Source organism: Ambystoma mexicanum, chromosome 4q (genome assembly GCF_040938575.1).
Source record: "Ambystoma mexicanum isolate Mex_15411 chromosome 4q, UKY_AmexF1_1, whole genome shotgun sequence".
In the NCBI taxonomy this organism is placed as follows: domain Eukaryota; kingdom Metazoa; phylum Chordata; class Amphibia; order Caudata; family Ambystomatidae; genus Ambystoma; species Ambystoma mexicanum.
In genome coordinates this window covers 1,296,335,647-1,296,363,200 of record NC_090928.1, presented here as the reverse complement: position 1 = coordinate 1,296,363,200, position 27,554 = coordinate 1,296,335,647, and the positions used below count along the sequence as shown (strand labels likewise).

Below are 27,554 nucleotides of genomic sequence, written 5' to 3'. Positions count from 1 at the left end.
CCATCCACCAGACTGGAGTTGGAATGATTTTGGAGGCAGCTATGGCGCTAATAGCGCATGGCTACCTCCAACTTCGTAATGGCCCCCATTGTTTATTCTGTATGGCTTGTGAGAAAACTGAAGTTGTCTCACCCGCTAGTCCCCGGGGATCTGTCATCCAGGTGGCCAGGACAAGGCCATCGCTTTTGGATCAAGTTCCTGGGGGTGGAACAGTACGGGGGATCCCCTAGATGAGGGATCCTCAGAGAGTGGAAGTGGGACACCGAGGGTGAGACGCGGTATCCCCTTCCCAATAACACCTTTTCCCCATCCTCCCAGGTAGGATACCTAGGAACTTGACCCCCCCCCAACTCCCTTTCCCGACACAAACACTTTTTCACAGGCAGTTCACTGTGAGACAAAACGCACTAATACCTGAGCCGTATACCTCACATGTCCCAACACAAGGGTCAGGCAGAGTCAGGCAATTACTGATAATTACACACACCTGACTTCCATCACACTTCCCTATATGAATAAAAGGCGGAGCATGAAAGCACACTTTGAGCAAGGCAAAACACACGATGAAGTAGCATTTTTGAGATGGCCGTTTAATACGAGGAGAAAGACAGCAAGACCAGAAAGGGTTGCAAGGAGGGAATTGCCCTTAGCCTTTTCAGAGAAAGAAAACCACTACTTTCACAAGCTTGTGAGAATAAGAAACATAAGACTGGGAATCAAAGCTGAAGAAAAGTGCATTATTTGTCAAAGTTACCCAGGGCTCTCCTGCATCGATATCCGAGGTGCGGGGTGCCATTACCACCGTAGTACTGTCCTTGGCTCCTACAACAAAGCCACTCCAGTAAAGCCAGCCCAGCCAGTGAGTCAGGGAGAATGATAGCAGACCAGTCTGTGTTAGAAACAAGGTTGCAAGCAGCAACACTGTATGAAGAAATCTGCAAAGAACAGAGTGTCAGTTGTATGTGATGAGCGATGCAAATATAATTGAATATCCAAGGAGTGACTGGACTTTTGAAACCAAGGTAGATGCCATATACAGAGTGGTCCGGCACCCCGTGGGTGCTCATTCAAAGGTCTTGGTTTGGTATCCAACTGAGCATGCAAAAATTGTACAACTGTGAAATCGAAGTGGTCCTGCAATGGGTCAAGCCAAATCCTGTGTACATTCAAAAAGTTTTCGATAGCTAATACGAACTGAAATTGGTCTGAGCCTGGCTGATGGAGACTAATTGTGGAGAAGGGGTCTGAGCCCAGCTGAGGGAGAACCGTGGTGAATCGTAAGTCACCCGAGAAAAGATATTGCTGTGGCAAATGTGAACCAGATGGAGGGATGCCAATAAATTGAAATTGGTCCGAGCCCGGCTGAGGGAGACTAATTGTATAAAAGGGATCTGAGCCCAGAATAGGGGGATCCAGGGTGAAGAGTGACTCACCTGACTTTTAAACCATAAGAGACTTGGGCACAGAAGGTCCTGATGTTGGTAATGAAATGGTGTCCTCATACTGAAGAAGCCCAAGAGTGTGCAGTGTTCGATTGAACCACCTTGTCCTGTGCTGAAAACATGGGGAAGGGAGGCCAACGGCATAAACATCTTGACTGATCATTTATTGAACACTTCTTTCTTTTTCATTAACATTACCTTACACTATTTCTAACTTGTCAGTAAGGATTGGCAATAGGTTTTTTAGTATAGGCCCTTTTATTTTTACAAAACTCCACTAGGACTGCGTTATTATTATATTATTATGGTCGTAGCTTGCTCCCATCTGTAGTTTTAGGATTAGATAGGAATTCATGGCACCTTTGTTAAAGTTCAATAAACACCCTTGAACTGTTGTCACTTGTGTCTTACTTTGATACCACGCCTTCCTAACAGGCTGTATGGTGTTTATAATATGTGTCAGCATGAACCACAAGAAAAGCATTCACATTCTGCCGTGCCCAACAAAACTGGTAGCACCAGGATGCTTGCTAATATATTTTTCGCAGTCTCAATCTCTTCACCTGCCTAGGTCTTTGCACCTGCATCCCAACACTCCCCCCTTTAGTTAATTCTTTGTTAACTAATTTGGCATCCCTTCTCCTATAATCATTGTCCTTCGGGCACCCACACCTTTCATAAGTAGTGTAAGCTTTCCATAATCCGGGGATATTCGTTTGGTGTACACGTCATAAAACAACATCCCTTGCCAAATCTACCCAGTGTTCTACATATTTCTCGGGGTTGGGTGGGGGGGTGGTAAAACAATGTTGCTAAGGGACCAACTGGCTGTTCTATTCTTAGTATCCTGTTCTGTATTTCACCATTCCACTTATCACTCTGTGTGTACACATGTTTTGTGAAGGGAGCAGCTTTACCTGTTGTTATTGACACTGCCATAATTTTTGACCAATTGGGCAAAGTCTTAGAGCAGCACCATAGGATCATTTGACTTGAACAAAGAATGACAAGAAAAAAATAACTATGATAGGAATCAGCACTTTAACGGCTATCCCCAGCCACAACGGTGCCCTCAAAAACATTGACTCAAACTAATCTTCAGCACTCAGTCCAGCTTCCTTCTCCATGGCAATCTGTGACTTCTTGAGGGCCTCCATTGTGTTGGTGAAATATCCATTGTCTGCATCATTTGGGTATTTACTTGCAGCAAGATGATTGTATCGTCTTGCACATGCCCCCTTTCATCACTGTTAGTAAATCCAGAATATATTGGTTCTGGATGGTCACAAGCCGGTCAGCCTGCAATTCCGCTTTGATTGAATTAAGACCCTTCTCTGTCTTGTTCACTATCTGTAGCATCTCCCATCTCGTTACCTGCAACCACTTCGCATTTGCTGAAGTTTGAATGCGAGGCACAAGAAGGGAGGTAAAAAATGCTTCAGTCTTTGGGGATCGTCTGGAGCTTATCAGAGGACTCCTGGGACAAGTAATTCAATCTGCTTTGCAAATGTGCTCTGCGTGAGCAACAAGCACACTGCGGGGGATGTGGTTCAGTTGCTACTGGGTGACATGTTTATAACAGTCAAATGTGAATCAGGCCCTTTTAGAACAGCTGAACGCAAGGTGGTGAGTGAACAGACACCTTTCCAGGATCGAGGAAGACAGAGATTAGCATACTGTCCGCACACCCAATAACAATTCATCTATACAGATGTGCAATTGGTCAAGTCAGAAATGAACAGTCTTATTGCACCTGTCATTTGTGCCTACAGGTAAGGTTCCATTTCCCCTGAAGTAAAAGGAAAAATGGGTCAGCATCTGCACCTTGGCATATTTTTCATTGAGTTTGATCCATGTGTGTTTTGGCACATAGGTACCCCAAGTTGCAGAACATTTCTGATTGACACGTGCCACTACATTCTCCGAGAACCCCAGTAGACCTCCGCTGTACAGCTCACTAGTCCTTTCACCCATCACTGCATCTTCCAATTTCAATAATAGTCTTATTTGCCAACGTGCCAGCTCTTTGTTCTTGGCACACTCAGTTTCATCTCTGTCCATTATAACTGCCTGGACCGTGCGTCCCTGCAACAGGCTTTATATTCTACAAAGGAATAGATGCACTAAGCACTGGGCAATAAGAGGTGGCATTTCTTGTGGGATAAACAGTTTGGGCGCTCCTGTTGCATGGGGTATAAGGGAGCAAATGTAGCAACTCTCATTTGACGTCGCTCTTCCCACCTCCCTCATGTTATTGCTCCACATCTTACCTGCTCTGAGGTGGTGCACATCCGCAACGCTATCCAAAATAACTCCCTGTATTCATCATATACAATTTCTTTTTTTTTTAAAACACATTTTATTGGTTTTATGATATACAGTACAACAGAGGACTCCCATGGAGTCAAACTATTACAATACTACAAATGGTCATTGTATCCACGCACTCTGCTCAGTACACACAATATATTTGTTCACATCAGCATCATCACATTATTTTGGTTTATGCATTAATCAGGTTCGGCAAGTTTAGGCAGATCACCGAGCACCCTCCCATTTTTGACAGAGCTTTCTCGGGACAGTCTCTGGCCCTATACACCCTCTGTTCCATAGCTATACAAAAGTTTACATCTGCAATCCATTGTTCAATTTGCGGTAACACATCAGATCCCCATAGTTTTGCTATATTCCTCTTGATCAGGGTGGTTGTGGTTGAAAAAAGTGCTTTTTCATACCGTGTCATCTCACCTTCACCTTCCATTCGCAGTAACAACAATTTGGCTTCTCTAGGTACTACATGTCCCAGGACTCTCGTAAGCACATCACAGCACTGATGCCAGTACTGTTGGATATGTGCGCATTCCCATAATATGTGGAAAAAGGTCCCCTCCTCATGCCGGCATCGTAAACAATTTGGATCGGCACTCTTGCTCCAGCGATAGAGAGCTACTCTATGTACACTCTGCGTAGTATTTTTACCTGAATAAGCTGGAGCCTGGATGAGATGGGCGTTTCACGTGGATACATCAGGTTCCCGACTCAATCCTCCAGCAGGATATCACCCACATCCCTTTCCCATTTGGCCTTCAAACCCAACAACTCTGGTGTAGCAAACGAGGTCACAGCACTATACATGGTAGAGGTAATTGTGTTGTTGATACGTTCTAATACAATGTTTCTCTCCATGGGGGTGCAATCTGGCATGTTAGATATAACTGAAATATGTTTTTGTAGCACATGTCTTAGCTGTGTGTAGTGGTACCTTTCAGTTTCAGGAACGCCGAACTCCTCTACTAAGTTCTCAAAAGGCAATAATGTTCTTTCCTCAACCACATCACCCACTTTCGTTATTCCCTTCGACACCCAGCTCGAGCATCTAGGTAACTTGCCCATCTCAGGTAGGTTTCGGTTCTCCCATAGTGGTTGCACCGGAGTAACTTTCTTGTCCCAACCAATGAACTTGTGTACTTCTGCCCAGATTAGTGTCGTTTGAGCTACTATCCTTCAGGTGGTTACTGCGCCTATTTTCTGGTAGAGCCCTTCCAATGGGGGTGGTTTATGTCTTATGTCTAACTCGGCCTTCACATGTGGAAGTGATGTGTCCTCGTGTAGCATATCATTCACTACTGCCATCTGACTCGCCCAGTAATAGGTTTGTAGGCGTGGGAGCCAAATACCTCCCTCCCAAATCGACCTCTGAAGCGTCATCATATTCAATTTCATTTTCTGTGTCTCTTCTGTTTCTTGTCATCCCTATATTTAGTATTTCTTCTTCCCTTTAGATGCACACACCATATCAAATTCCCTACCATAAAAGAAAGAAGACAGAACGGAAGCATTCAAGATATAAGAATATATACACCGATTGTGAACTCTGTACGGAGAAGAACGAAGAAAAGATATTGTGCCTCATTAAGAGTTGCCGGTCTACAGTAAAAATGCCAGTATTTCCATATACAGCACATTTACCATTCCGGCCAATTACGAGTTGGCGGTAATACCATTGCTGGAATTACCAGTGCTGCTATTCCCAATGCCAGTACCACCGGCACTGGTAATACCGGCACTGGTAACACCGGCACTGGTAACACCGGCACTGGTAATACCGGCACTGGTAACACCGGCACTGGTAACACCGGCACTGGTAATACCGGCACTGGTAACACCGGCACTGGTAACACCGGCACTGGTAATACCGGCACTGGTAACACCGGCACTGGTAACACCGGCAATGGAAAATCTGACAGCGGACTAACCAGTGCCGGTATTACTGCCAAAATGTAATTACTGGCCAATTACAAGTCAGGAAATGATGGTAACACCACCATATTGTGCCTGTATTTCCGGCAAAAGCATGGCAGAGATACCTACATCTGATAGCAGGAGGTAAATGCATACAGGTGTGGGAAATTACGCCACAGTTGCACCCAATACACCCTGAAGAGTACAACATGGCCACACCTTCTCCAAGCACACTTCCCTACACCACCATGCTGTCACTGATCGCAGTCAGCATTGACATGCAGCTGCTCCAGGCCACCATGGAGCTGCAGGGGCTGGAGAACCACCAGAGGGAACAAGAGGCAGAGGAGAGAAGGAGAAGCATGGCAAGGAGGAGACGCCACACAAGGCATGCGCAAAAACCCTGTGTAAGGGCCACACCATGGACCCTCACTGACATACAAATCCTCACCCTGTACTGCCTCGACAGAGAGAGCAAAGCAGATCTCCTCAACCTGATCCAGGAAGACATAGGAAGAAGGATCAGCGACAGGACAGCCGTAACACTGCTGGTAAAGCTGGTGTTAGTCCTGCACCTCCTTGGCACAGACACCTTCCAACAGACAGTGAGCCAGCTGCATGGCATTTTGCAGCCTGTGTTCTCCAGAGTGCTGGATCAGGTGCTAGACGCAATCCTGCACCCTATGGGACAGCACATTGCACTCCCCATCAGCCTGGCACAGGTGAATGCCATGAAGGCAAGGTTCCTGTAATTGCCTGCTTGTCCAAAGTGGTCGCATCCCTGGATTGCACACACATAGAACTGGTGGAACCCCAGGACTCAGAGGAAATCTACAGGAACCGGAAGCAGTTCCATTCACTAAATGTCCAGGTCACCTGTGATGACGACCTCACAATCACCCACTGCTGTGCCCAGTTCCAAGGATCAACCCACGATGCTATGGTCCTGTGGAACAGCATGCTGCCAGCCTATATGGAGGGGCATACAGTGCCATCATGCAAACCTTGCTGTACAGGTGACATGCAATAAGGTGGACACATACAAAGAGATTGCATTCCCTAACAATGCCCCATACATGCAGGACGCATCCGCACACCCAACACATGACGGGCAGCAACCCACAGGAGTAGGGCATGACCGACAATTCATCAGTGAATGCCTGAGACATGCTTCCCAACAGGCCAGCCCCACACAATGGGCTACAGGTACCAGAATGCAACACCACACATCTCACTACATGCATGGTCTGCAAAGGTAGGGGTGGCAGGCCCATTTAAGGGTGTCCAAAGCATGTCCAGGTATGCCTCAAGAGCCATGTAAACGAGTGCAAAGATTACCGTTGGCAACAGAACCAATGACCAAGGTCAGATCCATGCAAAGTAAAACCACCCATTATGCATATAAACAAGGAGAGCAGTTGCCTCTACACAACAATTGAAACATGTACAACCTGAGCAGCCACCGATACCCTTGGTGTAAGATGATGGGGGTGGGGAATAACCAGGAGTAGGGCCTACCAATACCTACGGAGCTTATGGGGTGTCTGTAATGGCAAGGCCTAACGAACTCTGCCATAAATGCAATGATCTTCTGATGAACTGCTACTGAGGGACATGACACCAGCATTTGACATGGCACGCTACCCTGTCAGTCAAAGCCATGACAGTCGGTTGTGAGGTTTGAGCAAGATGTACCATGATATATGATTTGGTTTGTATAATGTGCCTTTACACAAGTGTTTCTAGGCACCACAAGACAAAGGAGGGGAGACAGAGGGATGACAAGACAAACAATCTATCTTACTAGGGGCCTCATTAGGACCCTGGCGGAGAGGGTATTACGCCAGCGTAGTGCATGGCGTACCTCTCCGCCATACTACGAGTTCCCGTAGCGCCATGGAGGTTTTCTCCGCCTGGTTTTACCAGCCGGAGAAAACCATGGCGCTACGGGACCTCGTTGTTAATTACGCCACCGTATTTTACGGTGGCGTAATTAACTCCTTCCCCACTCCCATTATACCCTATGGGGCGAAAATGGGAATGGGGAAGGGCAGAATGGGGATTGGGGATTTACCGCTCCGCCGAGGTCGGAATGGGGCGGTAAATCCGCCAACCCCCATGGCGCTATCGGCGGCTTTCCGCCATGCTTCGCGGTGCATTTAGCACCGCGAAGTCCGCCTGGGTCGTAATGAGGCCCTAGGCCTTGTGATATTCAGACTGTGCAAGTGCAATGAGAAGTGCAGGGGTGATGGTGAGGGGAGAAGTGCAGGTAAGGGTATGAGGGGAAGTGCTGTCAGGGCAGTAGGGCTCTGAGTAAGTGTGAGGATGGCAGAGGACTAAACAGGTGCAGTCCCAGACCGAAAGTGCTGGATATGCCATAAGGTAGTGCAGGGTGACTGGTGAAAAAGAGGGACAGAGCAGTGTTAGAAGTATGCCAAAAAAGCAGGGGAACTGTGACTCCAGCGGGAAGCAGATTAGGATGAAAGGCAGCAACGTGCAACACATTTTTCAAGGGTTGCAGACATGCTTGTTGACAGCCTATTGAGTTGAAACAGATTGCAGTTTAGATGTAAATGATATCTGGTGGTAAAATTGAGAAGTGTGCTGAGTTGAAACAGATTGCAGTTTAGATGTAAATGATATCTGGTGGTAAAATTGAGAAGTGTGCTTTAACTTCACAAAGACAATGGTTGCAAATAGTAGAGGTGCTATAAAATGTAACAAATAAAAGTAGAGGAACACCGCTCCTGACCGTTCCGCTCACTTTGACCACTGACAGGGCGTGGTACCAGGTGTGACTATGAGGGAACCACGCCACCAGTCAGGGTGAACAGACAGGTAGATTAGCAAGAGGTGAGGGAGAGAGAAGAAAAGAGGAAGGTCTTGAACAGCTTCCAGAACTTGAGGTGATCCGGCTCAAGTCTGAGAGGGGGAGGGAGGCCATTCCAGAGGGCGGCACCTGCAGAGGAGAGAGATCTACCCCCACTATCTGTTTGGAGAAGCATCTGACCCGCAGAGAGTTTGAAGATTCTGAGCTGAGGACTCTGGAAGGAAGGTATTTAGGAAGAGAGTGTTGGATGCAGAAAGGACCACGGCCCCAGAAAGCCTTGTGAATGTTTTTGACGTGGTGACTGAAGTGACCCCAACTACTTATTCACAAATCATGGGTCCCTTGTGTACTTTCAAGGAGCAGAGAGACGTTCTTGACCCCTTACCACATTGTTTTGGAATATTTTTCACATTGTTCGATTTCTTCTTCTTTTTAAGTTTTTGCCAGTCTTCCACGTTTATAACCACCACTTCCGGGCACTCCTCAGGCATAAATGTCTCAAATGATAAAGGGATTTCAAACCATCTTCACTTAAAGCATCCTTTATTCTGTTGGCCTACTGTTCTAGTAAAAGACCCACATTTCCATTCAGAGCATCCTGAGACCTGGCGACTGGACCTTCGAGCGGCTGAGTCTGACAAGTCTTGAATAAACCAAGGCTGGTTTCTTACAGGGGCATGATGAATATTGGCCCATTGGAGCCATCAGTCTGTCATCCTCAATGTACTCAATGGTCTACCACATGCCATAGCAAAGCCCTTGAGAAAATTCATCTTGGCGCACAGGTCCTTCAAGGAGGAACAGACTTCACAGATCTCTTGTGCATTATGCCATGGCATTTATCCATAGAATTCATGTGCAGTACAAGGACCAGAAAAGAAAAGGCGTTGATTATCTGATCGCCTTTACTGATATCAGGCCGTACTTGTGAAAGATTACCAACCTAGTACCTGTCCAGATTGCCGTGCAGTACCTTATGAACCATCAAGGATTAGTAGATCCACTCTTTGCAAGGATTTCGCAAATAAAAACGGAGAGGACTCCACAGAAATGTTAGGTGTCATTCTATGCAGGGGCATTCTGGACTGGGGCGTGGACGCAAGTCCAACGATGGACAAACCCTCTTTGCAAGCTTCTGGGAGACTACTGGTGCCAACATCGTTACATCAGAGATCAAGTCGATGTTCTGACAATTCAACAAGTCCTCCGGATCAACATGCTCCATTGAACAAGAGGAGCCTAAAGGCTCTCATTCCCTATGTTGGTTAGGCCGGGACTGGTCAATCAAAACAAACTCAGATTGTAACAGGGAGCTCATTAGAATGTTTGCTGGCTCCAGTATGGGTGAAGTTGGAAGCTTCAAGCCACATCCAGGTTCCTGTTCGACCCCCGCCACCACCTGCACCAAGGTTCTTGCATCACACTGTGTATTTGGCTTGAGGTGGGGGCAACCTTTAGGTTGCACAGACTTTAAAGTTGTCTTATGCCTGCCACATTTACTTGTACACAGTGTAGACTCTATTAGCCTCTTTTTACTTCCAAGGCCGTACACCATATGTAGAGACCAACCTACCAATACCAATACTTTCAATCAGAATGTGTAGGGCAAAAGTTAAGATTGAACAGTACCTTGAGTCCTTGTCAGCAGTCAGCCCCCAGTCCACCGGACTGCCTGACTGCTTCACTTCACCTCACTGCTACGCGCTGTAGGCTGATTTTTAACCATACCAAAGGCACAGCGAGTTGAGCTCCAAAACAGCAACCAGCTTCAGACACGAATTGTAGAGTGCAGAGTGGCTCACCCTGCCAGACTACTACACTTCGCCTCACTTTTCCTCACTGCTCCGGGGGTGGCTATCCTCTTTTCTTCCTGTAAATCTACAGTCCCGTCCATAACTGAGCAGTTCTCGATTAGCAATGGTGTCCTAATCACTGGGACTCCCGGCCCCTGCACACCTATATGCTGTAATGACAGCCAAAAATGTATGATATCATGTCAAAAGTATGTCTTGAGGTCAAGTATTTCAAACAACAAATACATTTGGAAACGCAGACTTAAAGATGGTCATCGATATATTCTTTATACAAAAAATACTCAACATGTTTCAGGGTGGTTACCCCTTCTTCAGGAGTGGAAATACATCTGTAGATAAAAATGAAATACCATTGTAAATAATAACATTGTTTCTTTAAATAATTAGTATATAATGTAACATGTCATCCATAGTGAAATATAAAGTAAAACCTCTTAGCATTTAGTTACTCCACAGAGTATGTGTCAAGAGATAGTACCGTGTGGCTGCATGCCAACAAAAAAGATCCATCCACCCCATGTGTATCAACAAACATATACCTATTCCAATGCAATAAATTCAGATTTTCAACACATCTGTTCCAGAAAGTCATAATTCTATTAAAGACTGGGAGGCAAAGGATTATGCTTCTCTTTCAATTTTACTACTCCAGCAGCAAAATGACACCCAATAATATAACTGGGAACAAAGCTAAAAAAAACTACAATATCCATTGAAACAGAGTCTTTGGTAGTCCTGATATTATTGGTCTTTAAACTGACCACGTGACAAACTTAAGCAATCAGTTCAGTCCTTATCCATGACCACACTGCATCTTCTCCTCTACTTCCTCTTTCTTTGCTCGATCGAAATTGCGTCCACTGATAATCACAATCTCATTGTGTAAGTGAAGAAACCTTCTTCAATTCCCTGTCCATTTGGAATCAACCACCGAACCTAATAGAAAAACAAGGTAAACAAAGTATATACGGTGACTAAGTCGAAAGATAGTGGGACAATTGTAAACAACCACAGTTTCCATTTGTCATAGCTTTATGCACATAAAAACATTGAACACTTTTATCATTTTCATCTCCAAATCAACTTGTGCATTTATATAACTCTAAAAACAGTTCAATACACATTCAGCAAATTTCATAAATAGTATGATTGACAGGGTGGGATAATCCTTTACCTCCATGTCTTTAAAAGAATTATGACTTTCTGGAATGAATGTGTTGAAAATCTGAGTTCTATGTCAGGCTCGGATTATGCTTGTTCAAAGCTTACTCACAACTAACGATGCCACACTCTCCGTTGGTTTAAAATAGAATGTCTTAAAAGTCAATTCATTCGACCAATATGCTGATCTCACAATGTCTTCTACTCTGGCTCCTATATTAAATTTCTTGGTAGCCCATGTTCCCCTCGCTGAATGAGCACCATACTTTACTACGTCAATGCCTGCCTGATCTATCACCCATGTAAGCCATCTGGCTAAAGTAGCCGGTGTCACAGCCTTGAATGGTTTACAGATCGCTATTAATAACTGTGATACTCCTGGTGGTCTCACTTCCCTCGTCATATCCTTATATGCTGACAAACATCTGACTTTGCATAATTTAGGTTGACCCGAAAAAGAATCGTATGATATGGATTTCAACCCTGCCTTAGTCCTCCTCGTTATGAGAAAGGTTCACTTCGTTCGGTGATGCACTCTTCCTATTGATCACCAGCGCTCTAATGTCTTATGATCTTTTACAAGACAGTAGACATAGGAGCATGAATAGTTTGCCTGAAATGGCCTTCCTGGATAAATCCTGTTTATCCGGCCATGATAGAACAAGTTTCAGTACTGTATCCACATCCCATAATTGAGTATATTTCTCTCTAGGTGGTCTAGACATCTTTACTCCCCTTAACAGTCTGCAAATCAACTTCAATCCAGGGGTGCCCTGCTGATATCACGGACCTGGCCATGTTGATGGTCCTATATGCTTTCCCTTGTGCTGCCATCTGTGTTAGGAAATTGGCCACATGAACCACATCTGTTCCATCGGGATGAATGTCCCTCTTCATACACCAGCTACTCCTGTTAGCCCATGCAGTTATGTAAGCTCTGTGTGTTCCTGGGGCCTAGGATTGGTTAATGATGATTTCAGCCTCATTCGATAATCCTGGCCTAACCCAAGTGCTCCTGAAATCACCAATGCGATTAGATTGAGTTTGCCTAACTTCACTAATGGGTGGCTGAGACCTCTGGGGTCCCGTACAATGAACTCGTACCTGGGTAGAGCCACTGGGGTTGTGATATAATTCCAGTAGGCTGGGGAACCATACCTGTGCCTAGAACTAGCAATGCTTTCTGCCTCCTCACCTGGGCTACCGTCCTCGCTATCATGCAGAAAGGAGGGAACGCGTAATTTGTTTCCTGGCCCCATCTTTGGAGGAAGGCATCTGTTGCTTCCACCTCTGGGACTGGTCTCCAGCTGAAGAACCAAGGTAGTTGGTTGTTCAAATTCTATGTAAATAGTCCAACCTGGCATGGCCCCAATCGAGGCATCAGTTCTTTGAATACCTCCTCTTTCAGCTTCCAATCGCTGGCGTCCTTGAGGTATCTGGAGATCCAGTCGGCCACCTCGTTCTGATGGCCTGGTAAGTACTCTGCCATCACTGACACTTTCCTACGAAGACAGAGTTCCCAGAATTTCTTCGCCAATTCTGCCAATAATTTGGACCTCGTCCCTCCCAGTCTGTTTATGTACCTGACTGCTGAGACGAAGACCCTCTTGAGTAAGACACAACATTGTGCATTCTCTTGAGTCCAGCACTTCACTGTGAAAGAACCTGTCAGTAATTCTAGACAGTTGATGTGGAGAGTTGTCTCCTGATCCGACCACCTGTCCCCTGTCGATAGGTTCCCGGCATCGGGCTCCCCAGCCCCATCTGCTGGTGTCGGATTCGATGATCATGTCCGGGGATGAGCCAAATATGGCTCTCCTGTTCCATGCATCCATGTGGTGTAGCCACCATTCTAACTCTTCCCTTACTTTGTGAGAGATTGTAACATTTGTTTCATAAGATGCGCCCCTCCTGAGGTATCTGATCTTCAATCTCTGTAGCGCTCTTTGATTCAGTGGCCCTGGGAATATACCCTGGAACGATGACGCTATGTGTCCCACGAACCTTGAAATGTCTCTCAGCGACATCTCTCAACTGGCTAGGGTGTATCTTATCTGTTTTTGTATATCATTTACCTTGGTAATGGGTAGGCTGAGGGATCCCTACGTTGAGTCTACTATAAATCCTAGAAAGTCCATTGTCTGTTCTGGCAATATTCTGGATTTCTCCCAATTTATTAGGAAGCCAAGGTCCTGCAATACATTTACTGTTGTCTGCACTTGCATTTGAAGTGTCTCTTTGTCCTGAGACATCAAGCATATATCGTCCAGATATATTATGAGTCTTATTCCCCGACTCCTGAGGTGGGTCACCACTGGCTTCATTATTTTGGTGAAACACCATGGTGCAGATGCCAGCCCAAAGGGGAGGCATCGAAATTCCCATGTCGACACCCGCCAGATAAATCTTATGAATTTGCAGTGTTCCGTCGCTATGGGTATAGTTAGGTATGCGTCTTTTAGGTCTATTATGGTGAGCCAATCTCCTTGAATTAACGTGTCTCTTAACAGGTGTATCCCTTCCATTTTTGAAGCGTCTGTAAACGAAAAATTCATTCAAACCCTTCAGATGTATAATTGGTCTCACCTTGTGTTTCCTCCTCACAAGGAACATGTTGCTTATGAAATCTCCTGAGGAGTCTGTTGCCTGGTTTATGGCATTTATGCTTTCCAGCCCTCTCAGCTCTTCCTCTAGTAATTGTCTGTCTTCTTTGTTTAGATCTAAACCCCTTGGAGTTCTGTTGACGATCTCCATGGCGCCAGCCTCTTCCCCTTTCTCTGCCCCTTGAGGGGAAGAAAGGGGTCTGCCTCCAGTCTTCTTGGTCTTGCCACTGCGCCCTATCATTGTAGGATCTATTGAATGGAAACCAGCCAGCAGAGCGACCCCTGCCTCTGCTAACCCTCCCGAAAATGTGTCTTCCAAACACTCTCTTGAGCGACGCTTGCGCCTTATCCAGCACTGCATAAGAGTTTGTGGCCTTCGTTAATTCCTTGATAAAGGACTCAGCGAAGAGTTTCCCCTTCGCTGTTGATGCTGATTCTGATGAAGCGAGTTCGCTTAGTTTTGGATCTATCTTCACTAGAAGCGATCTTCTTTCTGTGTAAATCACATGTTTTGCGTTACCGAACATACAGATTGTTCTCTGGGCCCACCCGATCAAAATCATTGGGTCCACCAGTTCACCCTTCTTCCTGGCTTCTTCGCTTACCTGTAATATCATGATGAGTGGTCCCACCATGTCTAAATTCTTGACCTGGCATGATTGCCAGGACCTATCCCGACTTTTCCTTATGTCTTTTGTATATTTGCTCATGAAAGTGATCATTTTCTCATCAATCTCGGATGTCTAAGTGGCACCCTCCGGGAGGTGAGGTCTCGAGCATTCTGCCCTCATCTTACTTCTAGCCTCTTTTGCTATGGGTGCTCTCAGGAGTTTTTCTCAGATAGCCCGCTATCTTCTTCGGCGGCCTCCATTCGGAAGATCGGGGGTGGATCAGGGCTTCTGGGTCGAAATGATCCCCTGCACCGCCCTCCTCTGTCTGGTCTTTCTTTTTCTTTGGTGCTTTAGGTGCTTCTTCCACTGAGGATATTAATTATGCCTCCTACTCTGAATAGTCATCCTCCCAGTCCTCATCCACTTCATCTGAGGTATCGGATGATTTATCTTGCCACCTGCTAGGCCCCGCCTTGGATCTCACTCTCCTTCTCTTACCACCCTTCTTCTTAGATGGTGTGCCTGGGGTAGGGGGGTCTGGATTCATCTGCCCAGCGGGCTGCCTTTCTGTCCCCTTTCATTCTCCCCTGTGCTTTCAACCCTTTGATTTCCTCTAATCCCTGTGAGAACTTGAGCCAATCCTCCATCAGAGCCCTTTGGTTAGGTCCTTGCCCCAACCAAGCACCCAGGGCTTTTTGAAGGACTTGAGTCATTTTCGTGTGGCTCCTCTCTTGGCTAATACTACCCTTACCCGCATCACTGGAGGAGCTCATGTCAGCACAGAACACTGGGGATTGTATTATGCCAGGAATTTTTATGGTTAATCTCTTGGAGATTGGATATATATCTTTATATAATCACCTGGCTTGTGTGTATATATATATATATATATATTATTTTTTATTTTTTTATTAACAGGTTTTATCTGGGACTGTGCCCGTCAATATGAGAGCTGCGTTGACTCCCTGTGGCCTGCAGGGGCGCTGCGTCTGCTAATCGCGGGTCGCAATCTTATAGAACATTGTGCTCTAATGTATCGAGCGGATTATAGTCTTTGGAATATGTGAGGATATATAGATATATGCGTATGCTCACGGAGCAATCGATTGAAAGGATTTATCCTTCAGCAACGGTCAGTGGAATGTGGGGAGCGCCGGAAATACATGGTCCTGTCACACTCCCTCTTCCGTGGCCATACTGCCCTCTGTGGGTTTCACCTTATGGTTGCGGTCGCCGGAGCACCAGCCCTGTCCCACAAAATGCAGATAAACTCCGCCAAAGTCACTATGCTGCGCACGCGCGTCCAAATCTGTCCCTATGCCTGAACGTAAATTAAAATACTTAGCATGAATGTAGTAAGGGTAATGAAAAAGCATTTAACTCACTGCCGAGCAGCAAAGAAAGAGGAAGTAGAGGAGAAGATGTAGTGTGGTCATGGATAAAGACTGAACTGATTGGTTAAGTTTGTCACATGGTCAGTTTAAAGACCAATAATATCAGGACTACCAATGTTTCAATGGATATTGTAGTTTTTTTAGCTTTGTGATCAGTTATATTATTGATTGTCATTTTGCCGCTGGAGTAGTAAAATTGAAAGACAAGCATAATTCAGATTTACCACACATACGTTACAGAAAGTCATAATTCTATTAAAGACACAGAGGTGAAGGATTATGCTTCTCTTCCTTTACTGGAAAAATCGAGCAGCATTCAAATGTAACATTTCAACCATAAAAGAATAACATCACCAAAACTACATTTCTCAATAAAGTCTTTGAGTCTAGTTCATTCTTTTGTGTTCATGAAAAAAACACTGGACTATTGCCACCAATCACCACATAAACAGCAGTCCTTTATCCTTCTTCACAATCCCGTGTCCTTCCGCTTTCTTTGTCTGTGTCCCATAAACTTCAACTTTGCGTCCAAACCGGTAAACACTGTCCAACAAATTTGACCTTATGATCCAGTAGATTTATTCTCCACCGTAGAACCTGAAACACAAACCATATTTCAGACTACTGTCCCAAGCGTGGGTAATCGACATGAAAATCACTTTTCCATATACCTTATACAACAATACTATTTTCTTTAACATTATTATCATCACAGAATGCAATACATTCACTTTGATAACATCGATTATTGGGTGGGATAATCCTTTGCCTCTGTGTCTTTAATAGAATTATGACTTTCTGTAACGTATGTGTGGAAAATCTGAATACTATGTCAAGACACGGATGCTCGTATTATGCTTGTTTAAACTTACTTACCACTAATGTAGATAATTTTTTCCACTGGCTTAAAGTAAAGGTCTTAAATGTCAATTCTTTCGACAGTATGCTGCCTTCATGATGTCCTCTAGCTGGCCTCTGCAAGGAAAGCCTAAGTGGCCATTGCTCCTCTCACTGAGTGAGCCCCATAGACATCTGTGTCTACTCCAGCCTGGGTCATCACCCATCTAATCCATCTCACTAGCGTGGCTGTCACTACTTCCCCAAACAGTTTCCTTATGGCTATCAATAGCTGATTTACCCCGGGGGGTCTCCTTCAACCCTAGTCATGGACTCATATGCTGTAATACATCTCACTGGACATAATTTTGGTTGTTCTGGGAATGCTTGATATGATATTGATCTCAACCACGTTTTGGTCCTCTTCACAATATCAAATGTTAATCCTTAAGGAGATATGACTTCCTATTGATCTCTAAAGCCTTGATATCCGATACCCTCTTACATGACAGTAAACAGAATAGCATAGCTAGCTTGGATGATAATGCCTTCCTAGTCAGTTTGTCATTGTCCGCCCATTATAGGAACATTCTCAAGACTTTGTCTATGTCCCATACCTGTTCATATTTATGTTTTGGAGGTCTAATTATTATAACCCCTTTCAACAGTTTGCAAACTAATGGATGTTCTCCCATGGATAACCCCTCAATTTTCGGGTGCCCCGCTGAAATAGCTGAGCAGGCTGTATTAATCGTCCTATACGCTTTGCCCTGGGCTGCTAACTGTGCTAAATAATTAACTACATGTACTACATCTGTTCTAGAGGGATGCACGTCCCTTTCCACAAACCAATTGTGCCAACCTGACCAGGCTGTTCTATATGCCTTCTTGGTCCCAGGTGCCCAAGCCTCATCGATAATCTGTTCAGCTTCTTACGATAATCGTGGCCTAGTACAGGCTCCCTTGAAATTGCCCATGCAATGTAGCTGAGGCTGCCTGTCCTCACTAGGGGTTGACCTTCTCCTGTGGGGTCCCTCACTATGAAGTCTAATCTCGTCAGAGCTAATCGGACTGTCGTAGGTCATCTCTATCAGGTCTGGGAACCATGCTTGACCCCTCCAATCCGGTGTAATTAGTACCATGCATACTCGCTGTCTCCTCACCTGCGCTAGAGTCCTTGCGATCATCGCGAAGGGAGGGAAAGCGTATTCTTTGCTCTGACCACACCGTTGCAGAAAAGCGTCTATCGCTTTGGCCTCAGGGTCCGGTCTCCAGCTGAAAAATCAAGCAAGTTGCTTGTTCAACCTTGACGCAAAGAGGTCTGTCCTGCAAGGACCCCATCTCTACATCAGTGCCTGGAAAACATTCTCGTCCCGCTTCCAATCGCTGCCATCCCTGAGAAATCTGGAGTTCGTCTGCTACCTCGTTCTGACGGCCTGGCAGGAATTCTGCTGTCACTGATATCCCTCTCTGTACGCAACATGGTGCCCTCTCCTGTGTCCAGCATTTCACTGCAAAGGATCCTGCTAGCAGCTCTAGGCAATTTATGTGGAGATTTAATTCTTCTCCTGACCATCTGCCCTCTGTAGACAGATCTCTGCATCTGGCTCCCCATCGCCACCTGCTAGCATCAGATTCTATCACTAGGTCCAGGGATGAGCCAAATATTGCCCTTTCATTCCAGGCATCCATGTGCTGCAACCACCATTGCAGTTCCTCTTTCGCCTCCATAGACAGGGGTATCCTTTGTTCGTAGGATGCTCCCCTCCTAAGGTGTTGTATTTTCAGTCTCTGAAGGGCCCTGTAATGTAGAGGTCCTGGGAATATTGGCTGTATAGGACGAAGCTAGGCGTCCCACTATTCTCGCTAACTCTCTCGGGGATATCGTCTCTGATGTTAACCTGTTCCGTATCTCTTTCTTTATGTCGTTCACCTTGCTCAGAGGGAGGTTTAACGTTTCCTGCAGTGTGTTGAATCTGAAACCCAGAAATTCCATGTTCTGTTCTGCCTGTAGGTCTGACTTCTCCCAGTTTATTAGGAAGCCCAGTTGTTGTAACAGATCTATCGTAAGTTCTATCTGTTCCTTGATCAGCGTTTTGTCCTGGCACATTATACAAATGTCAGCCAGATAAATGATTAGTCTGATCCCTCTCTCTTTGAGGAAAATCACGACCAGTTTCACCACCTTTGTGAAGCACCATGGGGCCGATGCTAGATCGAATGGTAGGCAAGTGAACTCCCAGATTTGCCCCTGCCAGCGAAACCTCAGAAATCTCTGTTGTTCTGCTACTATAGGTATGGTCATATAGGCCTCTTTGAGATCTATTCTAGCCAGCCAATCCCCTTGTTGCTAAATGCCTCTCAGCAAGTGTATGCCTTCCATTTTGAAATGTCTGTAGACTACGAACGTGTTTAATTCTCGTAAGTGTATTATCGGCCTTGTCTTGTGGCGGCCTCTCACTATAAACATGTTGCTTATGTTGCTGTCGCCTATGTCCGTTACCTGCTTTATAGCACCTTTCTGTGCTAGCTCTCTTATTTCTGTATCTAGTAACTCTTCGTCTGCTGTGCTGAGCCTTAATACATTCGGCCACCTCTCTTGTTTTGGTAAACTTATCCAATCTATGTGGAAGCCCTGTACAGTGTCTAAAACCCAAGCATCTGAAGAGATTAATCTTCATCTCTCTACACATTTCGCTACTCTCCCCCCTACTGCGGGAATATGCGTTTGTGTTTTCTGAGCTGCGCATTTCTTCTCACCTGTGTTAGGCTGGTGTTGATTTCTGGGGTGTTTCCACCCTCGCCCTCTTCCTCTTGACGGGAAGAAAGGATTTGGCTTCCTTTCGTCCTGTTTCCAGTGTTCTCAGTCACTTTGGAACCGGTTACAGTAGAAACAGCTGGCGGAGTGGCCCCTGCCTCTTCCAGAAAAGCAAGAGGGTGAACTGGTGCACACCTAATGTGTAGTTGGTACTTCAATTTTTTACATAAGTCCAGACAAGCTGGTTTTAAGATTCAAGGTCCACGGGAGGAAATAAGGCCCTGGCACAAAGGCCCGCTATACACATGAAGAGGTAGAAAAGGATCCAGGAATGGAATCCTCCCGTCCCATGCACACTATCAAGGAGCCACCAAAAAGGTGGCAAGGAATGTTACTACATTAGTTCTGAAGTGTTATGTACAATATAATCAATGCATAGTTCCAAATAGCAACTTGGTAAACATTACATGCACACAAAGTATGTGAAGCACACATATGTTTTTAATTCCAAAAACAAAATGTAAATATGAGCAGAAACACATTTATTAGAATCAGTATTAACAGCTTTACGTGTTTCAAGGGAGAACACTCTTCATCAGAAGCCTGGACTGAATTTGCTGGTAGATGAGAATCATTGAAGAAAAGAGAAAGAAAAATGAAATACTTTCTATTAGACAAACCACGTTAAAAGGGCTAGAAACCAGATATTCCACAGGACATATTGCTGCATTAATATATTATTTCTGGTTCAACATCATCTCTGTTATCTACCTACTATCAAGCAGAAGATATATCCCTGAAATATATTTAACAAACTACCTTGTACTAACTCACAACCACCTAGGTGAAATGCGGAAACTAAATTACCCAAGAAGCAGAATGAGTAACCAGATATAGATAATTTGGCCCCTTTCACGTATATATGTATATGGCAAGCTGGCCCGCTGGCCCGATAACCAGTTAAATATGAGTAGTTTCATGTCGACAAACTGACCTTTGTGTGCTCATAAAGTGCGTGTCAGTGACAAAAAACGTCCCAAGTGTAGTGCCGATGATTCGAATGGACTGGAAAGACCGAAACTTCATATGGTTCTATGCATAAACTGTAAATGAATGACATAAGAACGTAGGGGATGTCAATTACAAACACAGGTCATTCTCAATTACGGTGACATAAGCCAATAGAGAATAAAGTAGTACTGACCCTAAAACGAGTGCAATGAGGTGCACAATCGGTTAATTATCATCCAAAAATAGAAGATGAAACGAGCAGATGGCTCGAAGAGAGTTGGTCATGACTATTCTGAACCCGGATACCTGGTGGAAAAACAATCAATTGGAAAATGTATTTGGAAAAAGTATCGTACTGTCACTTACGAATGTGCTATGTCTACAGCAAAGGGGGTAAGACAAAACGTTAACGGTCAAGGTACCTCTTGTGATCACACAGGAGATCACCCTGTGGGTGCTGAAACCCGGCGTGGACTTCAGATAAGCAGCGCTAGTCTCCCAGTTTCAGGTCCGTTGTCAAAGACATCATCCACTGCAATTGTAACACGCGTAATGCGGACTCCGTTAATCACAAGTTCAGTGAACCTGCAGGAGAACGTATACACACGTTCAGATTCCAATATTCATATGTGTGTAAGAGATATAACTGCAACTGCAAGGTTGAAGATAACCACTATAGTGGATTTACCTGGTAAAAGGATCCGATATCCTGAATACAGACACAAATGCATTCACTCAAGCATCGTGGCCACAGTAACTTGGGGATTGAACTGCCACGTCTCCCTACCCAAGTAGATGTAGGAGTTCCAAAATCGATGACAGACTCGAAAAAACGGCCGACAATGCCGGCGTCCATCTTGGAGAGTAAGCCCAAATGGCTGAAATACATTGTGGTAGATATACAGCCCTAAGGGACTGTATCACTGCAGAGATATTCTAAAGCAGTACATATTATCGCTACTGATGTAACATTAATCCTCTTTTGAACTTTATCTCATCCATTTAGGTAAAATACGTACTCTTCCAGCCCTGTCAAAAACCTGTCTGTCAAATACTCTCTTCAGAGAGGCTTGCGCTTTGTCTATCACCACATAAGAGTTGGCAAATTTCGTTAGTTCTTTAATAAAGGCATTTCCAAAGAGCTTCCCTTTCGCATAAACTGCTGCTTCCTCAAATGTGGCCAACTCGCTCAGATTGGGGTCAATCTTGACCAGAATTGACCTTTCCCTTTGTGCCATAATCGCGCTGTTGGCGTTACCCAGTAGGCAAATGGCCCCCTAGGCCCAACCCGATAAAATTATTGGGTCCATAGGTTCATTTTTACCTTCCCCTCTTCGGCCCATCTCCATTATCTTTGTAATTGGTCCAACCACGTCTAACATTCTATCTTGACATGATCGCCAGGATCTGTCTAATTCTTTCTTTATATCCTTCATGTACCTCCCAATGAACGTGATCATGCGGTCATACTTTTCTGGGGTCTCTGTGATCCCTTCTGGCAGGTGTGGCCTTGGGTGTTCACCCCCAATTTGTTTTTGGATTCTTTTGCCAGCAGGGTTCGCAGCCTCTTTTTTATATATGCTGCAATCTTGGCCAGCGGTTCCCATTCTGAGGACCTAGGGTGCATGAGTGCGTCCGGATTAAAGTAGTCTCTGGCCTCCTCTTTGTCCTCTGTTCTCTTAGGAGCTCTAGCTGTTTCTTCTTCTGAAGATATCACTTCTACCTCTTCCTCCGATGATGGGCTCCCCCAATCATCTCCATCATACCCCTCTGAGCTATCAGAGGTGTCATCACGCCATCTATGTTCTTTTCTTCTCCGGTTTATAGCCTTGCTTTTCCCCTTGCTTTTCCCCTTGCTTTTCTGTGGCAAGCCCGGGGGAGGGGGGAGTTCTTGCCTTTTTCTGCCTCGCAGGATTTATTCCTTCCCCCTTTATCCAGTTCTGTACCCCTTAACCCCATCAGCTCTTCCACTCCTCTGGAGAACTTAATCCAGTCCTCCATGACAGCCAATTCTTGAGAACTGTGCCCCATGGAGTGACTGTTGCAGTATCTCTCCCATGCCAGGTTGCAGTCTTTTCTGGCTCACCTGAGCCCTGCCTTCCTCACTCGTGCTGGACATGATGGGTTTAAATGGGGACAGTAGTGCCACTTTCTCACTCGAAAGGAGGTGTCTTGGGCCTGCACCATTCTTATTATTCTCAGGGCAACCTGTGAGCTTTTGGCGTGTTCAATGCCTGGAATTAGTTTTCCCTGTGGCAGTTATGCCTTTTGGCCACTATATGGCACTACTGTAGCTTTAATGAGCTCCTTTTCAAGCTTTATGTATAATGGCTTTGAACGCTTTGATGCGTTCGCTCCTAGAATCTCTTCCAGAGAAGCTCTGCGTTGTCTGTCTGATGCAAATTACGGGCGCTCTTTGAGAAGAATGTGACGAGGAGCACCGGAGCCCTAAAGAGTCATTGTTGTGCTCCTCTGACTTCTGTGACTACAGTGCCCTCTCTAAAGCCTACGCCATCGCCAGAATGTTCTCCCTGTGGCGTTTGCTGTTTACACAACGTTATTGTTTTAAAAACCCCTGTGGATTTGCTCCGCCACTTCAACAGAATGCTGCACAGTTACTCGCTGCGCTTATATAAACCTTACAATTATTGAAACATCACCAGTAACACTCTCAATAAAAGGAACATAGTGCTAAGTACTTAACTGGCTGCCCGAGCAGCACAGAAAGAGGAAGGACACGGGATTGTGAAGGAGGATAAAGGACTGTTTATGTGGTGATTGGTGGAAATAGTCCAGTGTTTTTTTTCATGAACACAAAAGAATGAACTAGACTCAAAGACTTTATTGGGAAATGTAGTTATTCTTTTATGGTTGAAATGTTACATTTGAATGCTGCTCGATTTTTGCAGTAAAGGAAGAGAAGCATAATACGATCCTCCGTGTCTTGACATAGAAGCAAGCAACTGTTCAGATCCACTGTGCATGTCCTAAAGCAAATAAGTACTGTCACTGTAAAATGAATATACAGGATGTGTCCAACTTCCAACAAAATACAAGAAAAGACAATCTGACTTATATCACAAGTGGAAACCAAAGTTCGGAGCACGGGCTCGCCGTCCAGATCAAATGAACCCAATACAGAGTCTCAAGCGAAATCACTAACAATAGTTCCCAGCGGTCACCAAGTACTGTCAGAAAAATACAGACCTATTCTAATATGGCCTAACTATGCGTGCTGCAATAATATTGGAAATGCATGGGCTACATCCCCCCTGGTTACCTTGAGCGTGATCTCTAACTTCTGTATATGTGCCGGCAAGGACGGCAATGAGAGTGTGTCAGGCGATGCCGCAACAAAACGCTGCTCAGAAAAAGCCACCCAGAAGTCTCGAACACAGAGATAAAAGGCTGGACAACCGGTCTATAGAGATAATCAGACTACTCAGAGTGAATTACGGCATTCGTAACATTCGAGCAACCATATGTAGATAAAAAAACTGGAACCAGGCCTAATAAGATAGACAACGGACTGCTAAGAGTGAGGGCCAGATCTCGTATACGAGCAACCCTATGAATAGACATGAATATACTCCTGTTGAACGGAGATCTGAAATAGTTGGTTTACATAGTTCGTGTTGACTCTAGACACTGAGATTATCATGTTCCAATCGTGATAACATAGGGGCATCTGACTGCGCAAAACGTAATCGTCCAACAGAAACATTACAAACAAACCTAATATAAAGCAACCTATAGTAAAATGTCATTAACCAATATAAACAAATCAAATATAAGGAGAAAACACTTCTTACTTCTATAGAGTCTCTTATTAGACACTCAGTATTCTATTCAGTGTGTTCACAGTAAGGTAAACATGGTAATAAACTAGTTACACAGCACATAGTCTACCTATAAAGATTATATACTAGTTTATAGAAAACAGTGATGGCTGAACTCCTCATTAAGCCCTTTTTGAACAAGTGTGTTGAGACGCTCTATCCAGTACATCTCTCTTTGGACTAATCGCTTAATGACGTCACCTCCCATGTGTGGTTTCTTAACTATTTCAAGGATCAAGAATCTCAATTGAGAGATGTTATGGTGCTGAGTGTTGAAATGTCTTGCAAAAGGTGATTTACTGTTATTGGTGCAGATGTTAGATTTATGTTCCAGCCAGCGTTCCCTGGCAGTCTGTGAAGTTTGACCAATGTATAGAAGATCACAAGGGCAGTTTATGCAATAAATCACCCCAGATGTGGTGCAGGTAGTGTAGATGTGGTGCAGGTAGTGTAATCTTTAAATGCTATCTTTTCTCCAGTGTGAGTATGTGAAATGGCGTTGCTCTTGATCACATTATTGCAATTACTGCACGAAAGACAGGGAAAAGTGCCCTTCTTTTGTGCACAAAGGGATATTTGGGGATCTATCTGTAACAATTCCCTGGGTCTCTGCGGAAGCGCTTGGATACTCTGCTGTGTAACCCACACCAATTACCACCCAACGGCCATGCAGTGTTGTGACTCACCACCGAACTTGGGGAGGAAGGGATGGGGATGTTGATTGGTGATAATACCCCTCGGGTGGAGCAGTGTTGGGACCAGCAACGGATGAATCACCTACAAACCAAAACACAGGTGTCACAAGGCGTTGCCAAATCCAGTTCCCCCCTTGACTTCTAATGTGCCCCCTTCCCGGGAAGGCTGGACTCGCCTGAGGTTTGAAAAGTAGGTAGGTAAAGGTTTTGATGCACCTGTTGCCAGGTATTTCGATAGTATGCGCTTGTCCGGGCCAGCTACGGCTTGCCAGGTGCTAGAGGTGGGTCCTTTGCATTTTCCTTCTGTCTTTAATGTCTCTGTGTCTTTAATGTCTATCACTTTTTGTAGAGCTTTCTTGGTTTGCTCAGTAGTTCTCTTGCTTGCAGCTTGTTAGATTCTTGCAGTGTCTTTTCTTGCTCGCTGCTTGTTGACTTATGCAATCGTCTTTTCCTCCTCTTCCAGGTCTACACGGGTCTCCCCAACACAATGGCGATATAGGCGGAAACTCCTGTCGCGGAAGATCGGCAGCCGGTCTAAACGCTTCCTGGTGCATTGGCAAGAATTCCTGGTACGTGTTATTTTACTTTCTTTGACTCCCAACGTGGTGTACTTCTTTAATCAAGTCCTTTTCCTTTCTTTTGCAGGCACTGCAGGGCATTGGAGCAGGTAGATGTGGAACTCATGGTAAGCGTTTATCTGTATAGAACAGATGAAACGCAAAGCAAGGTGAAATCCCTGGGGTGTGGTTTATATAGTGGGAGCCTCCTTGAAAGACTAGCGTGAGCTCCCTAATTCCCCTCTGTGGATCTCTCGGTGGCCATCTTGGATACCTGGCTACACAAGGAATGTGGCAGCCATTTTGGAAAGTCCTTGTTGCTCTCATTTCTATGGGTAAATAACTTTCGGAGGTGCCAGCAACGCATTACGGGCAGTCCAGTCGCCCCTTTCCATACTGGTGTTATGGATGCTGATGGGGTGAAGTGTGTACAACCCGGGACTGCATATGTGTACAGAATGAAGAAGTCCTATTGCCAAGGCCCAATATCATGACATTACTCCCCCTAAGGGTTTGCTACAGGGTCTGGGTTTCGTTGGGTGGTTTCGATGGAATCTGGCCACTAGTCGAGGTGCGTGCACATTCGCAGCTGGTTCCCAGGTTCTATCTAGTACCCCGTACCCTTTCCAGTCAATCAGATACAATGTGAGCCGTACGTGCTTGGAGTCTAAAATGTCCCTTACTTCATATTCTGGGTTGTTCTCCCTGGATTGTACAGGGATGGTGGTTTTGCAGAGCTGCGAGTCTCTGGATGTACAGGCTTTAGCAGGGAGACATGGAATACTGGGTGAATGCATAAAGATGGTGGAAGTGCCAGTTTAACAGCTACAGGATGAATTAGTGCAATGATGGGATAGGGTCCTATACATTTTGAGTGGAATTTCCGGGGCCCTTTCAGTTGGATATGCTTGGTGGCTAACCATACTCTATCACCAACCTGGTTTGTAGGAGCCTCCCCTCTCTTCCCGTCTGAAAAGCTTTTATAGGATTCTTTAGCCTTCTGTACATTTGGGGCCCGATTCATGGAAGTGTTTTAAAATAGCACAATCCCATAGGAAAACGTTCTGTGAATCAGGGCCTGATAGAGGCTTGTTTTAGGACCTGGTGGATTGCGTTGGGCAGTGTTGTGATTGCTGGCATTTTAAAGGCTTCTAGAGGGTCGTAGACTGAGGTTCGTGGTGGTCTGCCATGTAGCAGCTAAAATGGGATGAAACGTGCTGAGCTGTGTAAAGTATTATTGTATGTGTACTCTGCTACCTAAAGCAGATCCATCTAATTCTTGTCAGTGTGTGTAATGTAAGGATCTCATGGTGGCAACAGTGAAGACAGACACAAGTTATCTCAGTTCCAGGGTGTTTATTAAACTGCAAATGTAGGTTGGAAAAATGCCTAATCTAAACCTAAATCTAAGATGCGAGCAAGATTCGACCATCAAACTAAAATAAGGCAGTCCTTGTGGTGTTGTGTTTAAATAAAAGGGCCTATACTAAAAGCATATACTTATAAATCCCTACTCTAAATACAAAAGAAGTGTGGGATAATGGTTTTAAGAGAGAAGTGTTCACAAATAATAAGTCAGGATGCAGAATTTGAGGTCTCCCTTCCCCACGTTTTCATCACAGCACAAGGTAGGACTTTGGAGCACAGTATACGCACAGGCTTTCCCAACACGAGCTAACAGTTCTGCTTTCATCAATCAGGGCTTTCGGTGGTTAAGTCTCCTTTCTACTAAAAAGTCTCTTGCTGCCATTGTCCTGATA

At 45.0% G+C, this 27,554-nt stretch overlaps 1 protein-coding gene across 1 annotated transcript in view; it reads right to left on the bottom strand.

Moving 5' to 3' along the window:
• The window catches only part of LOC138467389 (uncharacterized), a 623,308-nt gene that overhangs the window by 129,715 nt on the left and 466,039 nt on the right, over positions 1–27,554 (bottom strand). The window contains 2 exon segments of the mRNA XM_069607343.1: positions 18,868–19,035; positions 19,695–19,887. Of these exon segments, the coding sequence (XP_069463444.1) occupies positions 18,868–19,035; positions 19,695–19,887 (361 nt within the window).